General features: G+C 38.9%; 1 protein-coding gene across 7 annotated transcripts in view; it reads left to right on the forward strand.

Moving 5' to 3' along the window:
- TIAM2 (TIAM Rac1 associated GEF 2) overlaps positions 1-27675 on the forward strand; it is a 136679-nt gene that overhangs the window by 52512 nt on the left and 56492 nt on the right. For all 7 annotated transcript variants that reach the window (XR_013170834.1, XM_077149330.1, XM_077149328.1 and 4 more), the window contains one exon: positions 436-696. Coding sequence is in view for 6 of the 7 variants with exons in the window: in XM_077149330.1 (XP_077005445.1) it covers positions 436-696 (261 nt within the window). In the remaining variant the exon portion in view is untranslated. The remainder of the gene's footprint in view (positions 1-435; positions 697-27675) is intronic.

Consider the following 27675-nt stretch of genomic DNA (forward strand, 5'->3'; position numbering starts at 1 on the left):
TAGAGAGTGTAATGTGTGTGTGAGTGTGTGTTGAGAGAGAGCATATGTACAGATAGAGTGTACATGTATATGTAGAATGAGAGGGAGGGAGAAAGAGCATGGGAGAGGCAGACAATCAGACAGAGTTAAAACACATGTTATTTCCTGGGGTTTTAAGATCAGATAAATAGAAGAACGATTAATTTGCGTGGCTCGCAGTTGTTTCTCTTTCAAAGGAGTCCTCCTAATAATAGCCTTGAGGGAGCTGAAATTCCTTTTATCATCAGTGGCCACTAAATATCATACATTTTAGTGCTTTCTGTGAAGACAGAAGCAAACAAAACAATCCCTAAGAGTAGACAATACGTGCTTAGAGCTTTCTTAAAATATTTTTCTCAAAGATCCCCCGCCCTGCTGCAATCCCCCTGCTTATAACCTTCCCTTCCTTGTTCTCAGGGTTGAGAAAGGGCAATGAAATTGTGACCTTAAATGGGGAAGCCGTTTCTGACCTTAACCTTAAGCAAATGGAGGCCCTGTTTTCTGAGAGGAGTGTCGGGCTCACTCTGTTGGCTCGGCCTCAGGACACGACAGGAACCCTGTACACTTCCTGGTCAGACAGCGACCTCTTCACGGACCAGAAGCATCTGCTGCCCCCTCCGAACCAATCCCAACTTCTGGAAGAATTCCTGGATAACTTTAAGAAGAATACAGCACATGGTAAGACTATTCTTTTTCCTTTCTTCAATGCTGGTATCAGTAGCTAATCTTGTTAGGCTATAATTGTGCTTGCAAACATAGGTTATTTAATCTGTTCAAAGAATGTTTCTCATTTATTAGGAGATGAGCGCAGATGCCAACTGAGTAGATTTTACCAAAATTCCATGCATTTTAGTAATCACAGTAATTTCATGAAAATAGAAAATAATTATTTTTGCACGAAATAACATTCTTTAAAAATCGCAGAAGGTTGGAAAACCAGCCTGCCACATTTAGTATTGTGGTAGCTCTGTGATTGAAGGTAGATGAAAAGCTGGCATAAATGCCAAAGTTGAAAGATTTAATTCTAGCTGAATCTAAGACAAAAACATTTTATAACAATCTATTGGGCTCGTAAAATAGTTGATGTACTTTGGTTCTTTACATCTCTCGATAAGCTTCCTTCCTCAATGAACTGTATACTTTTAATATAGATAATGAAGTTTTAAATTTTCTAAAAGTCTAAAAATGGAGAACTGTATGGCAGTTTATTTTTACCAAGGTAAAATTTCCATATGAGAAAATCATTGGTTTGAATTTCTGAGCTTATCATTCATGCGTATTTCATGTATTGCAGCCAAGTAAATCAGAGGCTCTGGCTAATTCTTAAAACCTTGTAGTTTCTCCTTTAGATCCCTGGAGAACGCTGGTCAAGCTCCATAGGAGACTGGGCATGGGGTCTTTATCCAGGGAACATACAAAGTAATTTTTACGCTTAATTACAATGCTAAGGGCTTTCCATTTGAAATCTCAGCCTGATTTCCAAAAATGAATGCAAAACACTGAAGAGAAGTTGTCAGGATGGATTTAATTATAAAGCAAGTTTATTAGGTCATTTTTGGAATTAAAAAAATTGAACTGTAAGATTTGTGATTCAATAAGGAGAATAGTGCTTTCCCTTCCTCTCTTGGGGCCTTACTCCAATTTAAAATGCCATTAAATGGACTGCTGGCATATAAAAGTGAGAGTCATAAAACAAAAAATATGATGGAGCTAATTAATTTCGTGGTTCTATTAGGGCAATCATTCAGCCTCCCTGGGCTGCTGGTAGCAGCCTGAGTGTTTCTTATAATACACATATGTGTCCATCCGTCGGATTCATTATACATCAGGGATCCGTTCACTACCTGTGTTATATCTCTATGTATTTTATCATAATAAGAAATCGCTACAGAATCTATAACACTTTTGGTATTCACTGGGGCAATGAATTTCGATGGAAAGCAGCAAAAGGGGCAAATTTACCTTTAAAAGAAAAAATACCAAGGACCAAACATTAGCTAAGCTTGTTTAACTTCTTTGCAAGGACACAGAGTAAAGAGGAGGTCCTGGGTATGTTAGAGAGCTATTGTATTACTCATTCAAGAGAGCCATTGCCATGTATAAACCAGTATAACTGACCTAAGAAACACTGGCCTGTACCTAAAGATGATGGAGCTGTTCAAATGGGGACAGAGCTTTTTCCCAACTGGTCTTCCTGTGGCTACCTACAAAGCTGCAGGGCTACAGCTTCACTTCCTGTCCCTGGACGAACCAGGAGGGGTGAGTGACCACTTCCTGCTGGCTGGTGTGCCTGTGTTTTCTGGGGGAGAGAATCATTTTCCCCAGTGACACACCACTGCCCTCCTGCCGGGGTTTTACCGTCTGCTCCTTTTCTTCAACTCCAGGTCACTGTCTGTAGTAACGTGCTCGTGTGGGAAGCAAGACGCCATGATGCGCTGCTTCCTCCAGCACTTTGCAAACGTAATGTAATGCCCCCCTTCCCCCCTTTTTGAGGCAGTTGGGGGGTCTGTGGAGTAAGTAAATGCCTGGGAGTGGATATAGCAGAAGGAAGGCTGTTAGTTGTTAAGATTGGGGCACAATAAAATAAAAGGTGGGTAGGGAGGAAATTGAAAGAAGAAGAAGGAAAGAAAGAATGACTTGTTTTTCATTTGTCCATTGTGGTTACACGAGGGAGCTTCATTTAATGGAAACTCTGGGGGTGACGTGGCCTTGGGAGAAACGTGAAGCCTTTGTCTGGTTTTAGGTCTTTGGCTGCCATTAAAGGCCATGTGACCTTAAGGGGTGGCCCTCACCGGGGAGGTGTGGGCATAGGTGGACAACACCCTAGTTTCTTATCCCTGATGGGGCAATTCGAAGGTACATTCCATACAGTTCTTCAGGTCTCTGTGGAATTGAGCCCCCGTTGCCTATAGCAACTTCATTTTCACACCTCTTATGGGCTTGTCTTCCTTTCTTGTCTCACCTCCCCTTCTCCCTCACTTGAGCTTCCTGGGGTTATTGTCCAGATAAACTCTGGTACCCAAGTCCTTGGCTACAAGTCTACATCGTGGGGAATCCGAATGGAGACCCTGAGCCTTGACATCTTCACGTGGAACACGAGGCCTGGGTGGGCCGCTTGAGGTTGGGCAGGTTTAACATCCGTGATTTGTCCAGCTCAACTCCTGACATAGCAGGAACTCTGCAAACACACTTTTCCTTAACTTCCCTTTTGTTTGCCTCGTTATGTTTTATTGGAAGTCACTCTGATAAGCTTTTGCAATGCAAGAAAAACAGTAATCCTCTTTTCTTACAAAAACTAAAATGAAGAGTTACACAAATGAAATCATTTCAATGACTGTGAAAAACAACTTTTACTGCAACTTTGAATTACTTTTAGAAGTTGTTACTTCACAGCCTGCCTTTCCCTCAATTTCACGTTCCCTCAGTAGTACCAGACCTGCTACTAGAAAGGAAGGAAAATCTTGTTGTTTTGTTTTCTATGAAACCAATCCTCGGCCTATTAAGAAAAACCAAACAGCTGATTCTCTGGAAGGGAAGGCCTATTTTTCCATAGAAACTCTAAGAACATCCGAAGGTGGAGGAGGAAGAAAGACTTAATCAGTTATTTTGGCATATCTTAGCTGTCCAAGGTGAACATTTACTGATCTTTCTGCTGGGCCCTGGCAGCAAGTTACACTAGCTCACGGCTTTTGGTCTATTTCAGTTTTTGGCCAGGTATCCAGAAAAGTACAGTTGTAACCTGTGGTCTCTTGATCAGATCTGAACACCCTGGGGGAGGTGGTAATGGCTCACTCGTCCTGTTGGTAAGAATGGAAGTGCCCTTGACCTGGAGCAGTAGGACTTAGCCTTTTCTGAACCCTTCCAGGCTGAGATTTTGAGGATTCAGTGATATAATAAGTGTAAAACTTTCAGCAGTTGATAACTGTTGTGATTGTCTGCTGCTATCCTCTCAGTCCAGCTGTCGGACTCTAGTGCTCACTTGATTTGCTAGATCACCTCATTTACTCCACCCTCACAAGACCCTGAGGGCTCACATTCCACAAATGGAGTAGACCAAGAAGCAGGGAACTTCAGGAGATGCCAGGGTGACTACATACAGCATCCCTGTGACCCTCCAAGAAGCGCTGCTGACAGATACACATAGAGCATTGTCAAGTGTTCATTAAGTTCCTTTGTTTCCTAAGAAGTGAATAGTCATTTGATTCTTGCTTTTAAGGTTTTGAATTTCTGTTCAGTTATCCACCATAGAATGAAAGACTAGAAAGGAAATGCCATCAATAAAGACATTTTTACAGCCAGAATTAATTTTACCACTGGAATTGCCCCAAAGAGGCCAGTATCATTTCTGAGCCAACAAGCCACCATTAAAGGGACTGGACATGCCAGACCTGTCTACACTGATTTTCTCTTAATGCTGTATTTGTAATTTATGTATGAAAATCCCTTTTCTAGTATATGTCATATTTTGAAAAATGCCAGCAGCTCTTTGAGAGTCTCATTGAGGATAGCGTTCCAGAATAAACTCTTCATGTAGACACTGAACTTGTTGTAGCCTTATGTATCCACCATCTGTATACAGTGGTTAATACTATACAGTGTTGGAATTGGGGGTGTATTTAACAGAAGCAAAAGAGAAAAGACCTGTGTTCCCACTGCTATTTAGACAATATAAACCCAGCAAATGCTTACCAGACTGGGGAGGTCATTGTGGCCTGAGTTTTTTTTTTATTTTTTATTCCCCCTACCCTCTCCCAGTTTTGAATTGCTCTCTTTTTAAATTGATATATGAGTAGTGTAGAGTCTCAAGATACCAGCAGGCCCTTAAATGCCAATTTTCTCTTTGGAAAGAATTGCTCTTGGGAATGTATGTGTCCATTATACAGCTTTTCACCAGGGAAGAGAATTACAGGGCCAGCTCTGATGTGGCAAACCCACTTATTTCCTGTTTATGAGAGTAAGGGAATTCTGGCATCCCTGGCCTAGTTTAAGATGACTGATGGCATTTAGCTAGGAGAACGCTCTGTTTGTGTGTAAAAATGCTATTACTGTGTCTGGCTGGCACCCCAGATTCCCTTCCCAGATGTAGAAACATACTAGTGTTCCTAAAGATGATTAGTCCCTTTTTTTAAAAAAATAAAATTAAAAAAAAAAAACCTGATTGGGAAATACCAGTTTCCCCATATAGACAAACCTTTGGTTTCAGGATTATTTGTTAAAGGTGGCTTTTAATTGCAACAGAAGGTGTTGGCCTTGAATACTTATTTTCTGATTAACTGAGTTTTATTCAGAAATGTGATTCCCTTTTCTCATCCTGTCATTCATCTATTTACTAGTTTATTTAAAGATATTATTAGAGTATCTACTTTTTGCTAAGTATTGCAAGTACATAAAGATGAATTAGGCATAATTTTCTACCCTCCAGTAAAACACTCATAAATAATAATTAATGGTTTTAAAAAAAAAAAAACAGGCAATAACTATTAGATGCAATACATGATTCTGGACAGGATCCAATAATGGAGTGAAAACTTTAAAAAGGACAATACTGGGACATATGAAAAAAATTGGAATATAAACTGTAAGCTTTATGTCAGTATTGAATTTCTTGAACTTAACGATTGCATGTAATGTAGTTACATCAGTCAGTATCTTTATTCTTAGGAAATGTACATAGAAGTATTATGTGTTCATGGAGCATGATGTATAGAACTTACTGGCAAATGTTCTGAAGTCAGATAATTAGATAGATAAAATGATATAGCAAATGTGGCAAAATGTTAAAGTTGGCAGATCTGGGTGTTGAGAGGTGGTATTTTAGAGTTCTCTTAATGGGGTTTGTATTATTTTTGCAACTGTTCTGTAAGTTCAAAATTATTTTAAAAATAAAAAGTTGTTTAAAATATAAAACCTTTGCAATAAAGAGAATTATAGGTTCCCATCAGAGGTGGAATTTACACTGGTTTTCAGTTCATTAGAGCAAGGGGGTCCAGAGAGGCAGAGTTCTCCCAGCATGAGAATCATGAGAGTTTGCATTTGATCTGAGCACCAAAGATGGACAGCATGGACCTGGAGGGATGTCTGTGGGAAGGGGTTCGGTGAAGGGGAAGACAGGATGCCTGGAACCTAGAGGCAGAAGCTAGAGGCCACCTAGCTTGATAGGTGAGGAGGTAAAACGGGAAGTAAGGTTGGAAAGTAGGTGGGGCCGAATTATAGAAAACCCTAAATTCCAGAAATTTATAGTATAACGCAGTGCATATCTGAAAAAAAAAAAAAAACCAAATGGCAGAATATCGCAGTTTTTTCACCACCTTGTATACCATGAAGGACGTGCCTGGTCATTTAATGACCACTGTAGTGTGGCTTGACTCAGTAGATTTTTCGCCCTGAAATATCAACTCTTTGCTATTATTCCACCATTATAGCTTCATTCCTTTGGCTGTTAATGTCTTATTTTTATGACCCAGCAGTCTCCTGTAAGATAAGTACTTAAAAAAAAAAAGTTTTGTAGAAAGAACAAATGAATGAATTACTGTAGATCCCTTATAAAATGCACATGCTCCTCACCATTATAAAGTCATATGCCATGTTATCATCCTCACAGGTGTTCTTTAGGGGCTTAGATGACAGAAAAACATCCTCCTGGGCTGTAACAGGTATGCCTGGTGATGGTTGTGAGGAGAAGCCCCACAGCAGAGAGGACGAGGCAATGTTGAGATGTGGGAAGACGTGGGGATGAAATTTGCCAGTATTTTGAGCAAAAACCAGTTCTATGTTGTCTCCCTAACATTGAAGATAGCGTACTCCTTTCAAGTAAAAATATAAAGAATTTCTCTTATGAGAGCATTATTTGAAATTTCTGTTGGATTTGTCATTTTTAATAGCCATTTGAGAGTCTGGGATGACTGGATGCAAATACTGTCTCCTGTGTACCGTGAGTCAGATTTCTGTGAAGTGACAGTTTTCTGAAATGCAGTTAGCTGTTGGAAAGAGGAAACTTTGTGGCCTGTTACATAAAGAAAAAAAAATAGATCTGCCTATTTTTGTGATGTTATGAGTACTGGTTGCCAAATGATGCATGTCAGCATTTCCATTTTTGTTCTCCCTCTTTTGTAATGGGCTTGAAAGTGAATAATGTTCCTAACTTTATTCCTCCACTTGAAGGAATTGGGACATCTCCTTTTGAAAATGGGACCTCAGGAAGGACCATGTATGACATATTTTTTTTTTTTTTTTTTTACATGAGCAGGCACCAGGAATCGAACCTGGGTCCTCTGGCATGGCAGGCAAGCATTCTTGCCTGCTGAGCCACTGTGGCATGCCCTGACATCTTTTTAGCTCTCATTTCTGGAGACAACTATATTATAATAGAGTCTTTACTTTTTCAGATGGGTAAAACACATGCATGGTGCAGAATTCCAGAAGTATAAGAGGTGAAACAATGAGAAAATAAACCCACTCTATGCTATATAGTGAAGCAGTTAAGAGCATGGACACTGAGCCAGAAAACATGGGTTTAAATCCTGGCTCAAAACCCCACCTCAAGCCAAAATGACTAGCTCAGTGACCTTGGCCAGGTCACTTGGCCATGCTTAGTGGGCACAACTGCAAAATGGTCTTGAATATTGTTATGATATTGATGAGCTAATATTTGGAAAGCACAAAATAATACCTGGCACCTGGTTAAGGCTGCATAAATGTTTGTTAAATAAATAGAATAGCTACATTCCTCCCATCTCTACTTGAGGCCACACAGTTGCCCTCTCGGAGGTAATCATTGTTCTCTGTTTCTTTCTCATCCTGATACGATTCCAAAAGCCTCTTTCGCAAAAATGGGAAATGTGAGGGTTTATTTCTGAACTCTCAGTTCAATTCCATCACTTTAGAGATTTGTCCTTGTGCATGTACCATGCTTTTTTGGCCACTGTAGCTTTGTTCTAAATTTTAAGTGTGAATACTCCAGGTTTGTTCTTCTTTATCAAGATAGTTTTGTCTATTTGAGACCCCTTACACTTCCATTTAAATTTGATGACTGTCTTTCCCATTTTTGCCAAAGAGCTTTTGGAATTTTTATTGGGATTGTGTTGAATCAATAAATTGCTTTGGGTGGACTTGACATCTTAACACAACGTAGTGTTCCAGTCCATGGGTACAGAATGCCCTTCCATTTATTTAGGTCTTCTTTAGTTTCTTCTAGCAATGTCTTGTCGTTTTTCCATGTGTAAGTCCTTTATATTCTTGGTTAAATTTATTCCTAGGTATTTGATTCTTTTAGTTGCTGTTGTAAATCGATTTTTTTTCTTGATTTCTTTCCTTAGATTGTTCATTACTAGCGTATAGAAACACTACTGAATTTTGCATATTGATCTTGTCCCCTGTCACTTTGCCAAATTTGTTTATTAACTCTAGTTGCTTTTTTGTGGATTTTTTACGTATGCAATCATGTCATTAGACAATAAGGAAAGTTGTACTTCTTCCTTATATTTCTTTTTCTTGCCTAATTTCTGTGGTAAGAACTTCCAGTACAATGCTGAGTGTCAGTGGTAAAAGCAGGTATCCTTATCTTGTTCCTGATGGGGAAAAGCTTTCAGTTTTTCACTGTTGGATGTGTTGTTAGCTGTGAATATTTTATACCTACCCTTTACCATGTTGAAGAAATTTCCTTCTATTCCTAGTTTTCTATCACAAAGGGTGCTAGGTTTTGTCACATACCTTTTCTGTGCCAATTGAGATGATCGTGTGTGTTTTTTCCTTCATTCTTTTAATGTGGTATATTACGTTAATTGACTTTCTTATATTGAACCACCTTTGCATACCTAGGATAAATCCCAGTTGATCATTGTGTATAACCCTTTTCCTGTACTGTTGGATTTAGTTTGCTAGTATTTTGTTAAAAGATTTTTACATCTATATTCATAAGGGATATTGTTCTGTAATTTTCTTTTATTGTGGTATCTTCATCTGGCTTTAGTATTAGGTTGATTTTAGTCTCACAGAGTGGTCCCTCCTCTTCAGTTTTGGAAGATTTTCAGCAGGATTGCTGTTAATTTTTCTTGGAATTTTGGGTAAAACACACAGGTGAAGCTATCTCGTTCTGAGCTTTCTTTATTGGGAGGTTTTCGATAACGGGTTCAGTCTCTTTACTTGTTATTTGTCTGTTGCAATCCAGAAGATTTCTTCTTGAGTCAGTGCAGGTCATTTGCGTGTTTCTAGGAACTTGTCCATTTCGTCTTGGTTTCCTATTTGTTGATATACAGTTGTTCATACTATCATGTTATAAGCCTTATTTCTGTGGTATCGGTAGCAATGGCCCCTTTTTCATTTCTGATTTTAGTTATTTGTAGTCTCTCTTTTTTTTTTCTGTCAACCTAGCTAAAGGCTTTTTAAATTTATTTTATTCATCTTTTCAAAGAATCATCTTTTTGTTTCATTGATTCTATTTTTTTGTATTAACTTTATTTTGAAATAATTTCAAAACTGTAGGACAATTGCAAAAATAATACAAACCCTATACAGAATGATCCGGTATACCCCCACCACGTACAGATAGGCAGATCCAGCAGTTTTAACATTTTGCCACCTTTGTCATTTCTTTCCTTCTTTCATCTATCTCTCTGTTTATCTGTCTTCCAAAAATTTGAGAAATGGTTGCACACATATTTCTTGGACACATAATACTTCCATGTATATTTTCCATGAACTTATATAGTCACCACAAATGCAGGTATCAATTACAGGAGATTTAACATTGATTCAAAGCTTACATTCCTTATTCCAGCTTTTTCTTACGCCAATACTATCCTCTTGAGCCTTTTCTCTCCCACTCATAGATCTCATATAGTATCATGGGTGCTGGTTTGAAAGGATGAATGTACCCTAGAAAAGCCATGTTTTAATCCTAATCCTATTTGGTAAAGGCAGCCATTTCTTCAAATCCCTATTCAGTATTGTATGTTTGAAACTGTAGTTAGATCATCTCCCCATAGATGTGATTTAACCAAGAGTGGTTGTTAAACTGGATTAGCTGGAGGCATGTCTCGACCCATTTGGATGGGTCTTGATTAGTTTACTGGAATCCTACAAAAGAGGAAACATTTTAGAGAAAGAGAGATTCGGAGAGAGCAGAACAACATGGTCACGAGAAGCAGAGAGTCCATCAGCCAGCAACCTTTGGAAATGAAGGAGGAAAATGCCTCCCAGGGAGCTTTGTGAAGGGAAGCCAGGAGAGAAAGCTAGCAGATGATACTGTGTTCGCCACATGCCCTTCCAGCTAAGAGAAAACCGTGACCCTGTTTGCCGTGTGCCTTCTCACTTGAGAGAGAAACCTGAACTTCATCGGCCTTCTTGAACCAAGGTATCTTTCCCTGGATGCCTTAGATTGGATTGTTCTATAGACTTGCTTTAATTGGGACATTTTCTCGGCCTTAGAACTGTAAACTAGCAACTTATTAAATTCCCCTTTTTAAAAGCCATTCTGTTTCTGGTATATTGCATTCCGGCAGCTAGCAAACTAGAACACCACATATAGCATTTAATTGCCATTTTCTGCTTAGTTTCTCTTTTTTTTCTAACTGTGGAAACATATGCACAACATAAACTGTCCCCCATCCCAGCCTCCCCCCCACAGCACACCATTCAGTGAGCTTAACCATATTCACCACATTGTATTATTCTCACAACTATCCATTACTAGAACTTCCACTTCACCCCAAAGAGAAACATCTATGTTAACTTCCATTGCCGCTGTCCCTCACTTTCTATCCCTTTATGTTTGTGTCTTCTCTGATATTTTCTTTGTGGTTTCCATGGGGCTTAAATTTATCATTCTAAATCTATAACAATCTCAGTTGCTTTGATACCAACTTAATTTCAATAGCAAACGTAACTATGTTCCTATATACCTCATTCCCCCACCTTTATGTGGTTCCTATCACAAATTACATGTTTATACATTACATTTTTTTGTTATTTTGTCAATGTTATAAATATATTACATAATTGTGGGTACTTGCTGTAAATTTATTTCTCATAAAATTCTAACAGTATGTTTTTAGTTTTCTTTGCATATGTTTGTATTAGAGTGTTAACTTATATAAAACTCTGGTATGCAGAACAGTGTTTTATAGTATGTAACAGGAAATATTATACATCACTGGTGAAGGGCTAGTATTTTAGAAATATATTTCACTGTATCATATACTTAAAAGTGGTTTAAATGGGAAGTTTTGAGTTGCATGTCCATCACTACAAAAGAAAAGTTTTAAGACCTAATCTGTACATATGAGGGAAAAAAAGTCAAGTTAGATATTTGACCTACCATCATGTGACAAAAAATGATTTCAAATAAAGTAGTTATGTTGAAAATGGAAATAACAATTATAAAAATATGGATAAGCAAATTGTATTTACTTGTGTAATTTTCTGTATTTAAAGGTAAAAGGATTAAGAGGAAAATAGCTTCAAAGCAATCAGTAGATATATATCATTATGTAAGATGGATTGATACAGAAAGGATTTACAAAATCTAAGAAGCATTAGTATCCCACTTTTAAAAATTGAAATAGACTTAATCATATCTTTTTTTTTTTTTTTTTCACATGGGCAGGCACTGGGAAGCAAACCTGGGCCTCTGCCATGACAGGCGAGAACTCTGCCTTCTGAGCCACCGTGGCCCACCCTTAATCATATCTTTTTAAGATTGTCTTGAAAAATATTAAAAGTAAAAATTTTCACATTTTCTTTCTTGTCAGAAGGAATTTGTGCACAGAAATGAAGTCTGGGTCACCAGTATGTGTACCTAAATGTCATGTATTGTTTTCAACACTTTTTATTGTGAAATATTTATACAAAAAAGCAATAAATTTAAGGTACATTGTAACGAGTAGTAATAGAATGGATTTCAAAATCTGCTATGGGTTACTTTACAGTTCCACAATTTTAGGTTTTTCCTTCTAGCTGCTCCAAGACACTGGAGACTAAAAGAGATATGAATATAATGACTCAGTAGTCATACTCATTTGTTAAATCCTTTCTTCCCTGTTTTAACTCCTCCTTCTCCTTTGCTCTGTCTCCCAATCTTTAGGGGTGTTTGGGCTGTGTCCAGTCTAACTTTTTCAGTTGCAGAGGGCTATTCATAATATAGGATAGGGGAATGGAACGAATTGATGTTTTTTGGAGAGGCTGGCTCCTCTGGGTTTCAGGACCTGTCTGGTCTAGGAACCATCTGGAGATTGTAGGTTTCTGGAAAGTCATCTTAGTACATGAAACTTTTGTAGAACCTCAGATAGAGCTTTAGGTGTTCTTTGGGGTTGACAGGAATGGGGTTGGTTGGGGTTCAGAAAACCTTGGCGGTTAGCCATATCTCACTGAAGCTTGCATAAGAGTAACCACCAGAACAGCCTCTTGACTCTATTTGAACTATCTTAGCAACTGGTACTTTATTTTGTTATGTTTCTTTCCCCCCTCTTGGTCAGGAAGGTGTTGTCAATCCCACAGTACCAGGGCCATGTCCCATGTTGCCAGGAGACTTTTTCCTGAATATAATGTCCCATGTAGTGGGGAGGATAATTAATTTTCCTGGCAGACTTGGTCTTGGAGAGAAGGAGATGCCACATCTGAGTGACAAAAAAAAGTTTTCTGGAAGTAACTCCTAGGCATAAAAATAATATCATTGCATTTTGTACATTTTCCTTCAGATCCTGTAGGAAGTAAATTGTAGGGTTACAAATCAAAAATACTATAATAATGGTATTTGTATTTACCCATGTCACTGTTTACTGGAGATTTTATTACTTCCTGCAGTTTCATTTAGCTGTCTACTGTCCTTTCCTTGTAAATGCAGAACTCCCTTTAGCATTTCTTGTGAGGCTGGTGTAGGGGTGACAAAGTCCCTCAGCTTTTGCTTTTCTGGGATCGTCTTAATCCTTCCCTCATCTTGAAAGACAGTTTTGCCAGATGTAGAATTCTTGATTAACAGGTTTTTTGCTTACAGCACTTTAAATGTGTCTCCCCAATGTCTTTTCTCTGTAGTTTCTAATGAGAAATCGGAAGTTAATCTGGTTTAGGCTCTCTTGTATGTGACATGTTGCTTCTTTTTTGCAGCTTTCAGAATTCTCTACCTTTGGCATTCAGTAGTTTGATTATAACATGGCATGGTATGGAACTATGTGGGTTTATCCTCTTCGGAGTTTGTTGAGCATCTTGGATGAGTATATATATGTTTTTTGTTCAATTTGAGAAGTTTTCAACCATTATTTCTTTGAATATTCTCTCTGCCCCTTTCTCTCCTTCTTCTCCTTTTGGGACTCCCATGATGCATATGTTGGCATGTTTTAAAGAATCTGTTGCAAAATTGTTTTGAGACAGCTTATAATGAATGCCTACATACAGAATCGCACAACATTCATCAAAATTAGGAACAAATAGAAAAGAAAGAGATTCAAGTGACAACTAGCCTAAATAAGAGATTTTTACTCATTGTGTTTCTCTCAGAGGTCACTGAATGGAAAGACACACTATCCTCAACTTTTATACATCTACCTTTCAAACACTTCAGTTATTTACTCCTAAATTACCGTTTGTGAAAATAATTCTGGCTTTCATGTTTCACTTGATGTGTGGCTGAGTCAAGCTTCTGTGAAGTTTAGGTATCTTTGCATAGTTATATTAATAAAATGTTTCCAATGCTTAATAAATTTTGTCTTTATTTTATAAAATGATTGAGGGAAAAGGGTAGAAATGTTGATAAGAAGTCTAGGCCACTTAAGCTTGTTACCTATCACCCAAAGACAATAGTCACCAGGTATGCCCTGGCCAGTGAGCCTTGAGTCCCCATGTGGATACTCTTTATGATCTTCAATTGGTCAACATATGTCCACCTGGGAAGGATGAGAAGATTGAGACATGTGCAAGGTGTGTTTAAAAGGTGAGATGTAATTAGACATTTTATAAGATTTTTTTAGCTCTCTGAGATGGAAATCTTCACATAACCTATAAAGTCAGCTTTCAAACTTCACTTTTAAGATTGTACTCTGCCTGTATGCTACCTCAGAGGGGTAGCAAGCTCTTCCTCTGTTGAACTTTGAAAGCATTTTGTGTGTATATCTGATTAGGAAGCTAGTATTTATTGCCTTGCAGTATCATTCTCTGTGTGCCTGCCATAATTTCCTTACTGGACTAAAAATTCCTTGAAAATAGAGGTTCCGGGGAATACAAAGATATTTAAGACACAGGAACTAAATAATTCTTGTTAAATAGCAGGTATTAAAATTAAGGTAATATTTCTGAGAGTGAATTAGGTGTATTAGTTAGGGTTCTCGAGAGAAATATGAGATTTATAAAGGTGTCTCACTCAGCTACAGGAATGGAAGAGTCCAAAATCCATAGGGCAGGCTGTGAAACTGGCAGCGCCCATGAAGTGTCTAGACAAAGTCCACAGGAGAGGCTCACTGGCTGAGGAAGCAGTGAAAGAGTCTCTCTTTTTCCTTAAAAGCCTTCAACTGATGGGAGACAGGCCTTAGTTGATCACAGATGTAATCAGCCACAGATGCAATTGACTGACTAATGATTTAATACACCAGCCTTCCAGTTTGTCAACCAGCCACCTAGCAGTGACTGTCAGGCCAGTGCACGCCTGACCAGACAACTGGATGTCATCACTTGGCCAGGTTGACACCAGAACCTACCCATTACAGGAGGAATACAAAGAATCTTCAGAGCACATCTTGAAGGTTTCCAGATTTCTTTATTATAAATCTGATTGCAAGAAAACTGTGCTTAGGTTTGCTCAGAGCTAAAGGTCACACTCATTGGCACACATGTATAGGGGATTCTGGGATCACCCATGGCTGTGCTTGCATGAGAAATGGAGGCTCAGCTCAAAATTCACATCTCTATTGTCAGATCTCTGAGATGGAAAGTTCAGTAACCAATAGCGTTACTGGGGGCATGTTCCAGGAATTAAACTCCCCCACGTGGAAGGCTAGCATTCCACCACTGGACTACCCGTGCATCTGGCTCTGCTAGTTTGATGGGCTGCTTGGTCCCCATGACATAAACTTATTTTGCCAGATAAACCAAAATCACAACTACAAAGTACAGGGACATCTATATCACCAGTGGAAAGCAATGCTAATAGTGAGATGTATATTAGTTTCACTGAGGGAAGTAGATTTATAAGATGATGGATCAGAAGTAAAGTGTCTAGATTCTAGTTCTTGAGCTCCTTAATTCTTTGTGTGACTCGGGCAATCTACTCTAACTTGTTTCTTCAAGTCTGAAAACAACGGATTCAAAAAATTTACTTTTTTTTTTTCCTTTCCTTTTTAAAATTCAGTTATTTCATACCATTAAAGTAACAGTTCTTAAATGATTATAGGAATGTGTGTTTCTTCCAAAAGTTTATGAAGTGAAAAGGGCAATGTAATGGATCAAGCATTCCATTTTGGTTTTGCAACACATCTCATTACCTCTTTAAATAGAATCAGGTCTTGACTGCCACAGAGAAGGTGTTTGTTAAGGCTTGTAGTAATAGCAGGCTGTCTCAATTATAAAGATCACAAAGATCCTTAGCAGCATTAATTATCCCTTACATCACCCTGATGGAGCAGAGATGTGTTATTATCATTTTACTTTCACAGCTGGGTAAATCAAGGCACAGAAACGCAGTAAGTTGGACAAGGTCATAAAGGCAGATAAAGATAAAATTGTGTCTTCTTTTTTTTCCCTTCAAGTGGGGAAAATGTCTGAATTTTAGCCATTTTTCTACCTTTTAAAGATTTCTCTATTATTATATGAAGATGAAAACCCAGTGGCATTGTGCCCTGCAGTAAAGCAGATTTAGATGTTGCATGTTGATGGTCGGCCTTGCCTTCTTATCTGGGACTTGGACGGTGATTAAGAACTAACTGCCTTGTGATCATTTTAGACTTTCTCAGTTCAGGGAAAGGTCCATTGTTTACAGTCATAGTTTCACTATCTTTATTCTTGTGTTTTTTTTTGATGGGTTAGACTGATTTTCATTAACTTTGCAAAAATGTGACCATAGATTTCCTGTGATTTGGTTTTTTGAACCCCTTATTGTGGGGTTTTACTTTAACTCTGTTTTTATTCCTATAAAACCTGCTCTGACACTGATCTTCTCTCTCAAAATCAACTATAATTCACCTACCACAAAATTCGCTCTTTTAAAGTATACAGTTCGGTGGTTTCTAGTATATCCACAAAATTGTGCAGCCACCAATGTTATCTAATTCCAGAATATTTTCATTACCCCCAAAACAAACTTCATATCTACCAGCAGTTGTTTCCCATTCCCTCTTCCCTTCATTCCTAGTAACTTGTAAACTACTTTCTGTCTTTATGAATTTGCTTGTTCAGGTATCTCATGTAAGTAGAATCATACAATATTTATCCTTCTGTGTCTGGCTTCTTTTGCTTAGCACAATGTTTTCAAGGTTCATACATGTTTATAGTATGTATTGGTACTTATTCCTCATTAAATTGATTAATATTCATTTTACCTTCTTTTAACCCCACAAAACAATAGCATTTAAATCAGGCCTTCTTTTTCCCACAGTTGCATCCCCTAATAGAATCTTTTTTTAAAAATATTTTTATTGAGAAATCTTCACACACATACAGTCCATCCATGGTGTACAATCACAGCATTGTCACATAGTTGTATATTCATCACCATGATCATTTTTAGAATATTTGCATCACTCCAGAAAAAGAAAAAAATCATACATGCCATAACCCTTACCCCTCCCTCTCATTGGCCACTAGTATTTCCATCCACCCACTTTATTTTACCCCTTATCCCCCCCCCCATTATTTACTTATTTATTATCCATATCCCTAATAGAAACGCAAGCTTCCTCTTTTTTTAGGTTTCTTCTTGGGGATCTTTAAATAGAACTCCAACTACACACTTCTTAAAGGTTTTAAACTTAAATTCTACCTTATTAAAAGGCTTTAAATGTCTGAACCACAGTGTTATCTGACATATACCCCTAAATGCAATCAAGGCAGGTGTTTGGTGGGGGTGGGGGTGGGGGGGTGGTCTTCCCCACTGCAGCAAGGGCTGGGGAAATCAGACTAGCAGTTAGCCTGGTGGTTGAAGATTACTCCTTTATAGTTTTCATCAGAAGGCCCCTCGCCTTCTTGCTTTATTCTCTTCTTCCACCTTTCTTAGAAGGCCTTTCTTCCACTGTGTTGCATTGAAGTGGCTGGAGCCCATTTCCACCCCAAGTGTCAGCCGTATCCCAGTTCCTCCGGAGTGCCCTTTCAGGCTGTAAGGATATCTCTTTCAAGATTGAAGCAAATCGTGGCATCCTGTTATTAAGAAGCATTTACTACCAGTATTTATTTCTCGCTGTTTTATCACCAGATGTCGAGAATATCACCAATTAGAATATAACCTCTGGTTAAGTGTACTTGGGAGATGTATGAAATTTACATTTTTCTGGCACTGTGTTTATGCTGTTATCGAATTTACTTCTCTGCAAGGTTAATAGTGACATTCAAACTGCTGCCTTGAATTTCCTTGACAGAAGAATAATGACAATAAAAAATGTTGAGTCCCAGATATCTTCAGCAAAGTAGATTAATTTTATCTACATTGGAAGGACATAATGTTGACGGTGATCTACTTGAGAATGAGACAGATTAGGACTTGACCAGCCTTTGAATGTGGTCAGCTCAGAGAATGTATTTCCACCCTCACCGAATAGTCCATCTATTCTTTTTTACCCACCAAGATCTATCACAATTTTATCTTGTTTTAGGGGAAGTATTTTCCTTGGCATTTAAATGCTCTTATTTTCATTCTGTTTCACTGACCAGTGGTGAGTAATAGTTGCCTGCATGACAAAGCACAGCAATTGTCGTTAATGAAGGATGCTGCAAACCACTGCATTTTTAAGTAAAAACATGAGTAAAATTTGGGAAAATCTGAGTTCGCTAAAAATATACATTGCTCTACTAAGTTTGCAGATTTAAATTTATAAGTCGAGATGTTAAATTCTGCTGTGCATATGAGCTGTGCAGATGTTCAGTGTGCTTTTTACACCATGATAGACTGTGTCTTGTGAGCATTAAAGTTGGAATTTTAAAATAGGTGTGCTAACTTAGAGAATTGAAAAAAACTTCAGTTTGTGTTTACAAAATTGTGTTTGCTTCAACTGGTACCTTTGATTTATCAAAATGTTTACTTTTGCATGAAATTGCATTCACAATGTTTGGGGTTGTTTTTTGGAACAAAAGATACCAGAGATGAAGAAATTGAATTGGGTAATTTTTAAGTTTCTTTTCAGATCTAGAATTCTTTGATTCTTTACAAGCTGTTCCTTCATGGAATTGCATAGTGAAAATTCTGAGAAATTGAACAGAGAAATTGGATAAATCTAATAGATTAAGAACATAATTCATGTAAACTGTCTCATGCATATAGAAATAAAACTATTACATGTCAAAAATATACTACTCTAGTGGCCCAATGTATTAAGTAGTTGGAAACTTAATTAAATCATTTATCATTCACTTCTAACTTCTTTGATATTATTTTTAGACCCATTTCAGGGTCTTCTTCATAGGGGATTATCTTTCTATAGTTTTCACCTCAGAAGATTTTGAAGGATTGATGATTTAATCAACTAAAAGCAGTTCTGAGCTAGAGAGTCCCAGTTGCACAGACTATATTGTTTGTCCAAATGGTGTATTTTTAATGCTCTAGTGAGCATATTTCATCCTTATTCGGAAAGTGAGGTAGGTGGTATTCACCATATACCTGCTCTGGCCCAGTGTTTTTGGTGCAGTTTGTGTTTTCTGATGTCTCTGGCCCTTGCAGTGACTGCAGGGGGATCTGACAGTGGGTCTGCGGGGTTCTCATGCAGAAGGCACTGTGCGACTCAGACAGTGCTCTGCAAGTTTGTAGGTCTTTTGTTGTTGCTGTTGTTTTGTGCTAACATATATGTGTAAAACATAAAATTTGCCATCTCTACCATTACTTTTTTTTTTTTTTTTTGGCATGGGCAGGTTCCAGAAATTGAACCCTGGTCTCTGGCATGGCAAGTGAGAATTCTACCACTGAGTCACCATTGTGCCACTCTACCATCACTTTTTTTAAATCTTTTTTTATGTCTTTTATTTTTATTGTGAAATATATATACAAAAAAGCAATAGATTTCTAAGTATTTTAACAAGTAGTTATAGAACAGATTTTAAGGTGTGGTATGGGTTACAGTTGTACGATTTTTCATTTTTTTCTTCTAGGTGCTCCAAGACACTGGAGACCAATAGAAATATCAGTATAATGATTCAACAGTCATGCTCATTTGTTAAATCCTTTCTTCTCTGTTATACTCCTCCTTCTCTTTACGTAACATACATACACAAAAGCAATAAATTTCAAAGTACGTTGCAACAATTAGAACAGATTTCAGAGGTATGGGTTACAATTCTACAATTTTAGATTTTTATTTCTAGCTGCTCTAAGGTACTGGAGGCTAAAAGAAGTATCAGTATAATGACTCAGCAGTCATACTCATTTATTAAACCTGACCTTCTCTGTATAACTCCACCATCACCTTTGATCTTTCTCCCACTCTTTAGGGGTATTTGGACTATGGCCATTCTAACTTTTTCATGTCGGATGGGATAGAGGGAACTAGTGATATTCTGGAGAGGCTGACCCCTCTGAATTTTAGGACTTATCTGGGCCAGGGACCCATCTGGAGGTTTTAGGGTTTGGAGAGTTACCCTAGTGCATGAAACCTTTGTAGAATCTACCGTCCTTATTCTTTACCACAATTTAAAAAATATTTTTAACTTCCTGGGAATGCCACAACCATAATCAATGAAGGAAAATGTGTACTTTGTTTTATTCAGAACTTTACCAAGAATTTTTGCCCTTTGGAAAAATTACATGACTAATATGTGGCATTTGATGTCCCAGGACACACTTGCATAAGTCGGCGGTGAGCTGCCTCATTTCCTGTGACTCCAGTACAGTGTAGACATTGGGGCAACTTCTTCATTGTTTCTGGAGTATTGTGCCCATGCATTTGCATATTTAAATACATATTATTCTATTCCAAATTACTTCCCATTTATTTTCGTCTTTTATTACTGTTAAGGCATTATATTGCTTTTTATGAAATTATGTGTAGAGGCAAATTTTAATAAATATGAATTTATTTCAGGATAGTAAAACTAGGCATTACAAAAAAGGGGGGAAGCATTAGATCTGATAGTGCTAAGAATCAGTACACCACAGTTTATGCTTTGAGGCATCAAAAGCAATGTTTAAAAATAATTCCCATTCTCATCACCCATCCTTTCTGAAACCTTCAAATGAATCCTTAACCCACAAATTGAAGCCAAAGCTTTTCCTGATGCAATCACTACCATCTTTAATTTCTCAAAAAAAAAAAAAAAAAATCAATCTAACTATACCTAACAGGGGAAAACAAATGTTCCCCTGTCATTTTGCAGTTCTTGTTTTTGGCCACAGGAATGAATGTCATCTTAAAGTTTTAGTTAAATTTCTCTGCAGTTTCAGAGAAGTCAGGAGACCTTCTCAGATATTTGGAAGGTTGGCTCTTAGAATACATTTTTTCAATGCTGTACAGTGGGTGTCACATTTCATTCTTTTTCCATGTGAGTATCCAGTTATTGCAGCACCATTTGTTGAATTTTTGTTTGTTTGTTTGTTTTGGGTCATGCATAGGCCAGGAATCGAACCCAGGTCTCCCGCATGGCAGGCGAGACTTCTACCACTGAGCTGCCCTTGCACCCCCTAGGTTATTTTTTTCTAGGCCCAGCCCTGGCTGCAGAAATGACAGAACCGTATCCCCTCCTATAACCAGAAACTGCCTGGTGTCTCCAGGGTCTGCTGGAAGCCACTGGCATGAGGAAGGATGTTTCTACCTGGTAAAGTAAAGAGGCAACCAGTGAGACTGGGGTTATGGGATATCAGCTACATCCGGTGCCCCTCTGCTCGGTGTGGCTGCCTCTTAGGAGTAATTACCGGGTGGGGTGCTGGCGGAGACACTCCCCAGCTTCCCCAAAATTCTCTCTTGGGCACATCAGCATTATACCTGGATGCATCAGTGCTCAGTGCTTTCCATGCTGCGGGAGAAATAAATGGCAGAGCCCACACTTCTACATATTAATTGTGCACTAATAGATGGGGAAGTGATGTAAATGTAAACTTTGTGTTACAATTAGGAGCTGTGTGGGCTAGGCAACCTTCACTTTTGCATTTCCTGATGTTTCTATTTTTAAGTTTGTACCCAGGATGTTACTTCAACACAGGTTTTGCTCTTTAATTGTAAAGAATTGGGGGTTGCCAGCTCGTTGGCTGATGGTGGCATATTCTGATGCACAGTACAGGAAGAAGCTGAAGTACTAGGTGTCCTATACCTAAAGCCTTTTGCTTTCCCAGGTTGTTCATAAGGAGGTAGGAGGGCCTGCAGAAGAATGGGGAGGCTTTCGTCTCTGTGACAGCCTGCCTGGTGTACCCTCCCTCTCCAGAAATAAGGGGGAAAGATGGCTGAGCCTGGTCCCGTCTGTGGTGCCTGGTACCTAACGGGGTGGGTAGCGCTCGGCTCCACCTGAATGAGGGAACAGATGCGTGGCAGAGGAGGTCCAAAGGGAGGGCCCGAGGCTGCGACCCGGGACGCCACAGCCCTGCTTGTGTATCTGCAAAGTAGAAGTTCTTATTGGCCACAATTCAATTCTGCAGCTGCCTAGACCTGACCCCAAATTAATTTCCACGAGGAATACAGTGAATAAGACAAAAGGGCATGATTCCGGGTATGAATAGATCTCTTGACTTGAATATGTAATTGTGGCATTTTTCACCATTTTCAGTCGTTGGCTAAGGGAGTGTGACTGCACATCTCCACTGTAGAGTCTGGAGCTCGTGGTGGGTGGGAAGCTAATGTTTATTGTTTATTCAGTAGGGATGAAGAGTCTCTAAAATATATCACAACAGGCTTACCCAGATGAAGATGTGCTCCCAAGGGGGAAGCCAGTCTTTGTGTTGGGAGGCGGGAAGTATATATTTACTCACCACAGCAGCTGGTAGCCTGACGTGGGCAGAATGTAAGTAGGCTATGCACAGGCAGTTGGCACCCAGGACAGGATGGCGATGTCATGCCTATTTAAAACAGCTTTGTAAATAAGCATTAGAATTGTACCGGCCTGCACTTTAAGGAAAAAAACAAAAACAAAGACCCAGTCTGCTATTCTTCCAGAACATACTTCGTTCTCCTTTCTCCTCTGGGACACAGGTCCTGGCACAGTTGGAGACTTGTAGAGCCATGGACACTGATGAGCTCAGCTTACCCTATGCTTAGTTAGTTCTGCTTGCAGGGACGTGAGCATTGGTGGTGGGGTTGAGTCAGCAGTTGAGTCACTGCAGGTCTCTTGTTTATGCCCGTGCTCCCTCTTAGAAATTGGGGTTGGTGGAGCAGCTCTGAAATTTACCGTCACAGTAGATTTAAGGGACAGTCAAGAGCTGCTTTCTTGTGACCCCGTGGGGCCAGACACAAAGGGAATTGGTTCCAGAGGTCCGTCCTGTCCACACTCAAACCTCAGCGAAGACCCAAAAGGCATGATAAGGCTGCCTGAAGTTCAGGGGCACTGACAGGGATGGGGGGCCTTGCTGGCTCCTGACATGCTATTCACCCTGGGCTGGGCTGGGATCTGGCAGGATGGCTATCAAATAGGCCATTGCAAAGTAAGCAGCATACCCGTTTTCTTGCTTACCTGAGACAAGGCTGTGTCTTTCTCAGCAAACAAATGAGTGAGTACCTCCGCGCCTCTTTTTTAAGTGGCAAAAAGTGGTTTGAGGTGTTTTCCGTGTTCAAGTCCCACAGCTTTGTGAGTGTGTCACATTCATTTGGTGCCCTCCTTTGGCATCAGCCCTGTCATTTTCAGTAGTGTCCCTGTGGCACTTGCAGTTTCTGGACTCAAGGTATACTTATCTCTATATATCCCCAGACATGTAATACTTGACCTAGAGCAGCTGCTGTAGAAATCTCCATATTTGTGGATGATGCATCATATTTCCTATACTTGACCTAACCCTTTAGAAATACTGAAGCTCCTTATTTACAAGGCAGCAATAATAGAAATTTAATTCTGCTACCTAGGTAACGTGCTTCTACATTGTTTGACTTCTGTGACATTATTCTTTCCTGATTTCCTTATACTTCTTTGACTGTTACTTCTCTATAAAGAGAAGAGTGCTTTCTCTGAGGCCCCCTGTTGTACGACCCTCCTTATGTATTGGTGTTCCTGGGTTTTTTCCTTTGGTCCTCTTCTCGTCCCCTCTGAGTGTTGCTATCCATCCTCGAGCTTCATTGCCAGGTATATTCCGAAGACAACCAAGTCCACATCTCTATCAAGTCCTCTCCTGGGTTTTAGAATAATATACCCAGCTACTGATCATCATCTACCTTTGGATCTCAAAGTCAGCATCACCAAAGCTAAGCTTATTAGACCCATCATACCTCTCTTTTCTGTGTCTCGGATTTATTAGGTGACAGCAAGGAGACCCCATGGAGTCCCCCTCCCCAGCCTCTCTGCCATCACCTTGCAGTAGTTGGAGTTCTCACACACATACCTGTAGTATTGCCGTGGCTTTCTGACCTGTTCTTCTGCCCAGGTCTTGCTCTCCATCAGCTCGTCCACCAGAGGACACCCTCCCCTCCCTGCCCTACTCTCTCTCCTGCCGCCATCCTAATGAATTTCCCAGATCCTGCTGGGTTGCCTCATAGCAACACAACTTTGCACAGCATCCAGTCCTAGACCCCTTCCTCCCCACTGCCCTGCTGCTTTGCCATCCTCAGCTTTAAAGACAAGTCATTAGCCTTCAAAGTTGAAGACTTAGCTCAGGTATTTCCCTTTTCCCTGTGATATCTTTTTTGGGCACAGGAGAATTGACTCCTTGTGTCCCTTCTCAGCCCTGGGAGGATGGTGTTTTAGCAGTTTTGTTGAAATATATTCTCATCATACATTTGTACAGTCCATCCAAAGTGTGCAGTTAGTGGCTTTTATTATATTCACAAAATTATGCATTCATCACCACAATCAATTTTAGATTTTCTTTACTCTGAAAAGAAAAAACCCATATCCCTTTGCACTGACCTCTCAATCCCTCTATCCTTCCCTAGCCCTATATAACCACTAATCTATTTCTGTCTCTATAGATTTATTTAGGTTTACATTTTATATAAATGGAATCCTGCAACATGTGGTACTTTGTGTCTGGTTTCTTTCACTTAGCATAATTTTAAAAAATTATTATTTTCTTCCAATTAGAGAGGTTGTAGGTTTAAAGAAAAGTCACGTAAAAAATATATTCCCATATATTTCCCTAATGTTGACCCTTTGCATTGGTGTGATACCTTTGTTACAATTGATGAAAGAGTATTAAAGCATTATCATTAACTATAGTTCGTAGTTTGCATTGGGTGTATTTTTCCCATATACTACCCTTTTATTAATACCTTGTGATAGTGTCATACATTTGTTATAACTCATGACAACCTCTAGTCATACACATGACCCAAAACTTCCCCTTTCAACCACAGTCACACAGTTCAGTGCTAATTACTCCCCCAACAATGTGCTACCATCACCACTATCCATTTATAAACATTTACAATCAACCTAAATAGAAATTCTGCCCAAATTAAGCATCAGCTCCCCATTCTCTACGCCATTCTATCCCTTGGTAACCTGTATTCTATATTGTAACTCTCTGAGTTTTCTTGTTATAATTAGTCCCATTTTTCTGCAGAGAAGTGAAAAAACTGAGGATTAAAAATTTAAAAATAAAATAAATAGGAGAAACAACAACGATCCCATTCTCCACCTTTGTATTCCCCTTTTACTGACGTTTAGCTTTGATATATTGCCTTTGTTACATTTAATGGAAGCATATTACAGTGTTACTGTTAATTGTAGATCCTACTTTGAATTGATTGTATTTTTTCCATATACCATCCCATTTTCAACATCTTGCAATGTTGACACTTGTTTGTTCCCCCTTATGTAAAAACATTCTTATATTTGTACATTTATGCACCAACATTGTCCACTCTAGGTTATACTAAGTTGTACAGTCTCAGTCTCTATCATCTGTTTTTCTTTCTGGTATCCTTCATGTATGCCGCTAGCCTTCCTCTTCAATCATATTCACGCTCAGCTTTGTTCAGTGTACCTAAAAAATTGTACTACTATCACATAGTATTGTGCTATCTGTTTCTGAATCTTTATACTCAATCCTGTTGAACATTCTGTACTTCTTCAGCATCTTATGCCCAGTATCTACCCTCTTTCCATTTCCTGATAACCTGTGTTCTCAACTTTAACTCTCAAAGCTTGCTCATTAATGTTGGTTCATATTAGTGAGACCATACAGTATCTATCCTTTTGTTTCTGGCTAATTTTACTCAACACAGTGTCCTCAAGGGTCATCTGTGAGGTTGCACACATCATGACTTTATTCTGTACCCTTACCGATAGTCTTCATTTTTACTCTCCTTTCCAAACATCTCTCTCCTGTCCTTTCCCATCTGCCTGTAGTGTTTCCCTTAGTATTTCTTGTAGAGCAGGTCTCTCTCAGTGTCTGTCTGAAAATGTTTAAAACTCTCCCTCGATACTGAGGGATTGTTTTGCTGGATGTGGAATTCTTGGTTGGCAGTTTTCTCTTTCAGTATCTTAAAGATATCATACCACTGCTTTCCTGCCTCCGTGATTTCTGCTGAGTAGTCCACACATAGTGTTATAGAGCTTCCCTTGTTTGTGATGGACCATATTTCTCTTATTGCTTTCAGAATTCTCTCTTTGTCTTTGACATTTGACAATCTGGTTAGTGAGTATCTTGGAGTAGATCTATTTGGATCTGTTCTGCTTGGGGTATGCTATGCTTCTTGGAGCTGTAATTTTATGTCTTCCATAAGAGATGGGAAGTTTTTAGGAATTATTTCCTCCATTATTCTTTCTATCTTTTTTTCCTTTCTCTTCTCCATCTGGGACACCCATTATATATATATTCATATGCTTCTTGTTGTCATTCAATTCCCTGAGATCCTGCTCATATTTTTCCATTATTTTCCCTACCTGTTCTTTTGTATATAGGATTTCAGATATCCTGTCTCATAGTTCATAAATCCTTTCTTCTGCTTCTTCAAATCTGCTGTTGTAAGTCTCCATTGTGTTTTCATCTCTTCTGTTGTGCCTTTCATTCCCATAAGTAAAGTTTTCTTTTTTATGTTTTTCTTTATGTCTTTCATCTCTTCTGCCATATCTTCCCTCGAATTGTTGATTTGATGTTTGATTTGATTTAGCATGTTTATTTGAGCATCTTTAGTTGTTTCAACTCCTGTATCTCATTTCAAGGTTAGTTTATTCCTTTTACTGGGCCATATCTTCATTTTCCCTAGTATGACTTGTAATTTTTTGTTGGTGTCTAGCCATCTGATTTCCTTGATTAATTTATTCTGGAAGCCATTTTCAGTCTTTTACCTGGGGTGTTTGTTCTAGTTTGCTAGCTGACAGAATGCAATATACCAGAAATGAATGGCTTTTAAAAAGGGGAATTTAATAACTTTGCTAGCTTAAGTTCTAAGGCCAAGAATATGTCCCAGTTAAAATAAGTCTATAGAAATGTCCAATCAAAGGCATCCAGGGAAATATACCTTGATTCAAGAAGGCCGGTGAAGTTCAGGGTTTCTCTCTATAAGTGGAAGGGCACATGATGAAAAGTCAGAGTTTCTCTCTCATCTGGAAAGGCACATGGTGAACACGGTCATAGTTTCTCTTTCTCAGCTGGAAGGGCACATGGTGAACACATGCCATCTGCTAGCTTCCTCTCCTGGCTTCTTATCATGAAGCTCCCTGGGAGGCATTTTCCTTCTTCATCTCCAAAGGTTGCTGGCTGGTAGACTCTGCTTCTTGTGGCTATGTTGTTCTGCTCTGCTGTGCTCTCTTTGAATCTCTCATTCTCCAAAATGTTTCCTCTTTTATAGGACTTCAGAAACTAATCAAGACCCACCCAAACGGGTGGAGACATGCTTCCTGCTAATCCAGTTTGACAACCACTCTTGATTAAATCACATCTCCTGGGAGATGATCTAATTACAGTTTCAAACATACAATACTGAATAGGGATTAGAAGAAATGGCTGCCTTCACAAAATGGGATTAAGAATAAAGTGTGGCTTTTCTAGGGTACATACATCCTTCCAAACTAGCAGTCTTCTTGTTGGATAGCTTTGTTTTCTATATGTTCTTTGGCATCCAGTTTGACTTATTCTAAACATAGCTTCTGTTGAACTGATCAGAATTTTTCTGCTCTTGTTTTTCTGGTTCTTGCCCTGCCTATGTAGAACCTTTTTTTTCAAGGAGGGTCTCCCTAAATTATGATCTACCTAGACCAGACAGGCCCAAGTCTCAGGAAGAGGGTGTAATCAGTATCAAGTTTTCCTGAGGATGAGACCCAGCAGGTTGTCAGACTTTCCTGTGAATCCTCCAGACTTAGTGCTTTTCCTATCTTGCCCAGCATGTGGCACTTGTCACCCTGCAGCTCCCTATCAGCATAACATGATGAGGTGCATTTAATTCTCAGCAGACCCTGTCTCTGCCA

Source organism: Tamandua tetradactyla, chromosome 2 (genome assembly GCF_023851605.1).
Source record: "Tamandua tetradactyla isolate mTamTet1 chromosome 2, mTamTet1.pri, whole genome shotgun sequence".
NCBI lineage: Eukaryota > Metazoa > Chordata > Mammalia > Pilosa > Myrmecophagidae > Tamandua > Tamandua tetradactyla.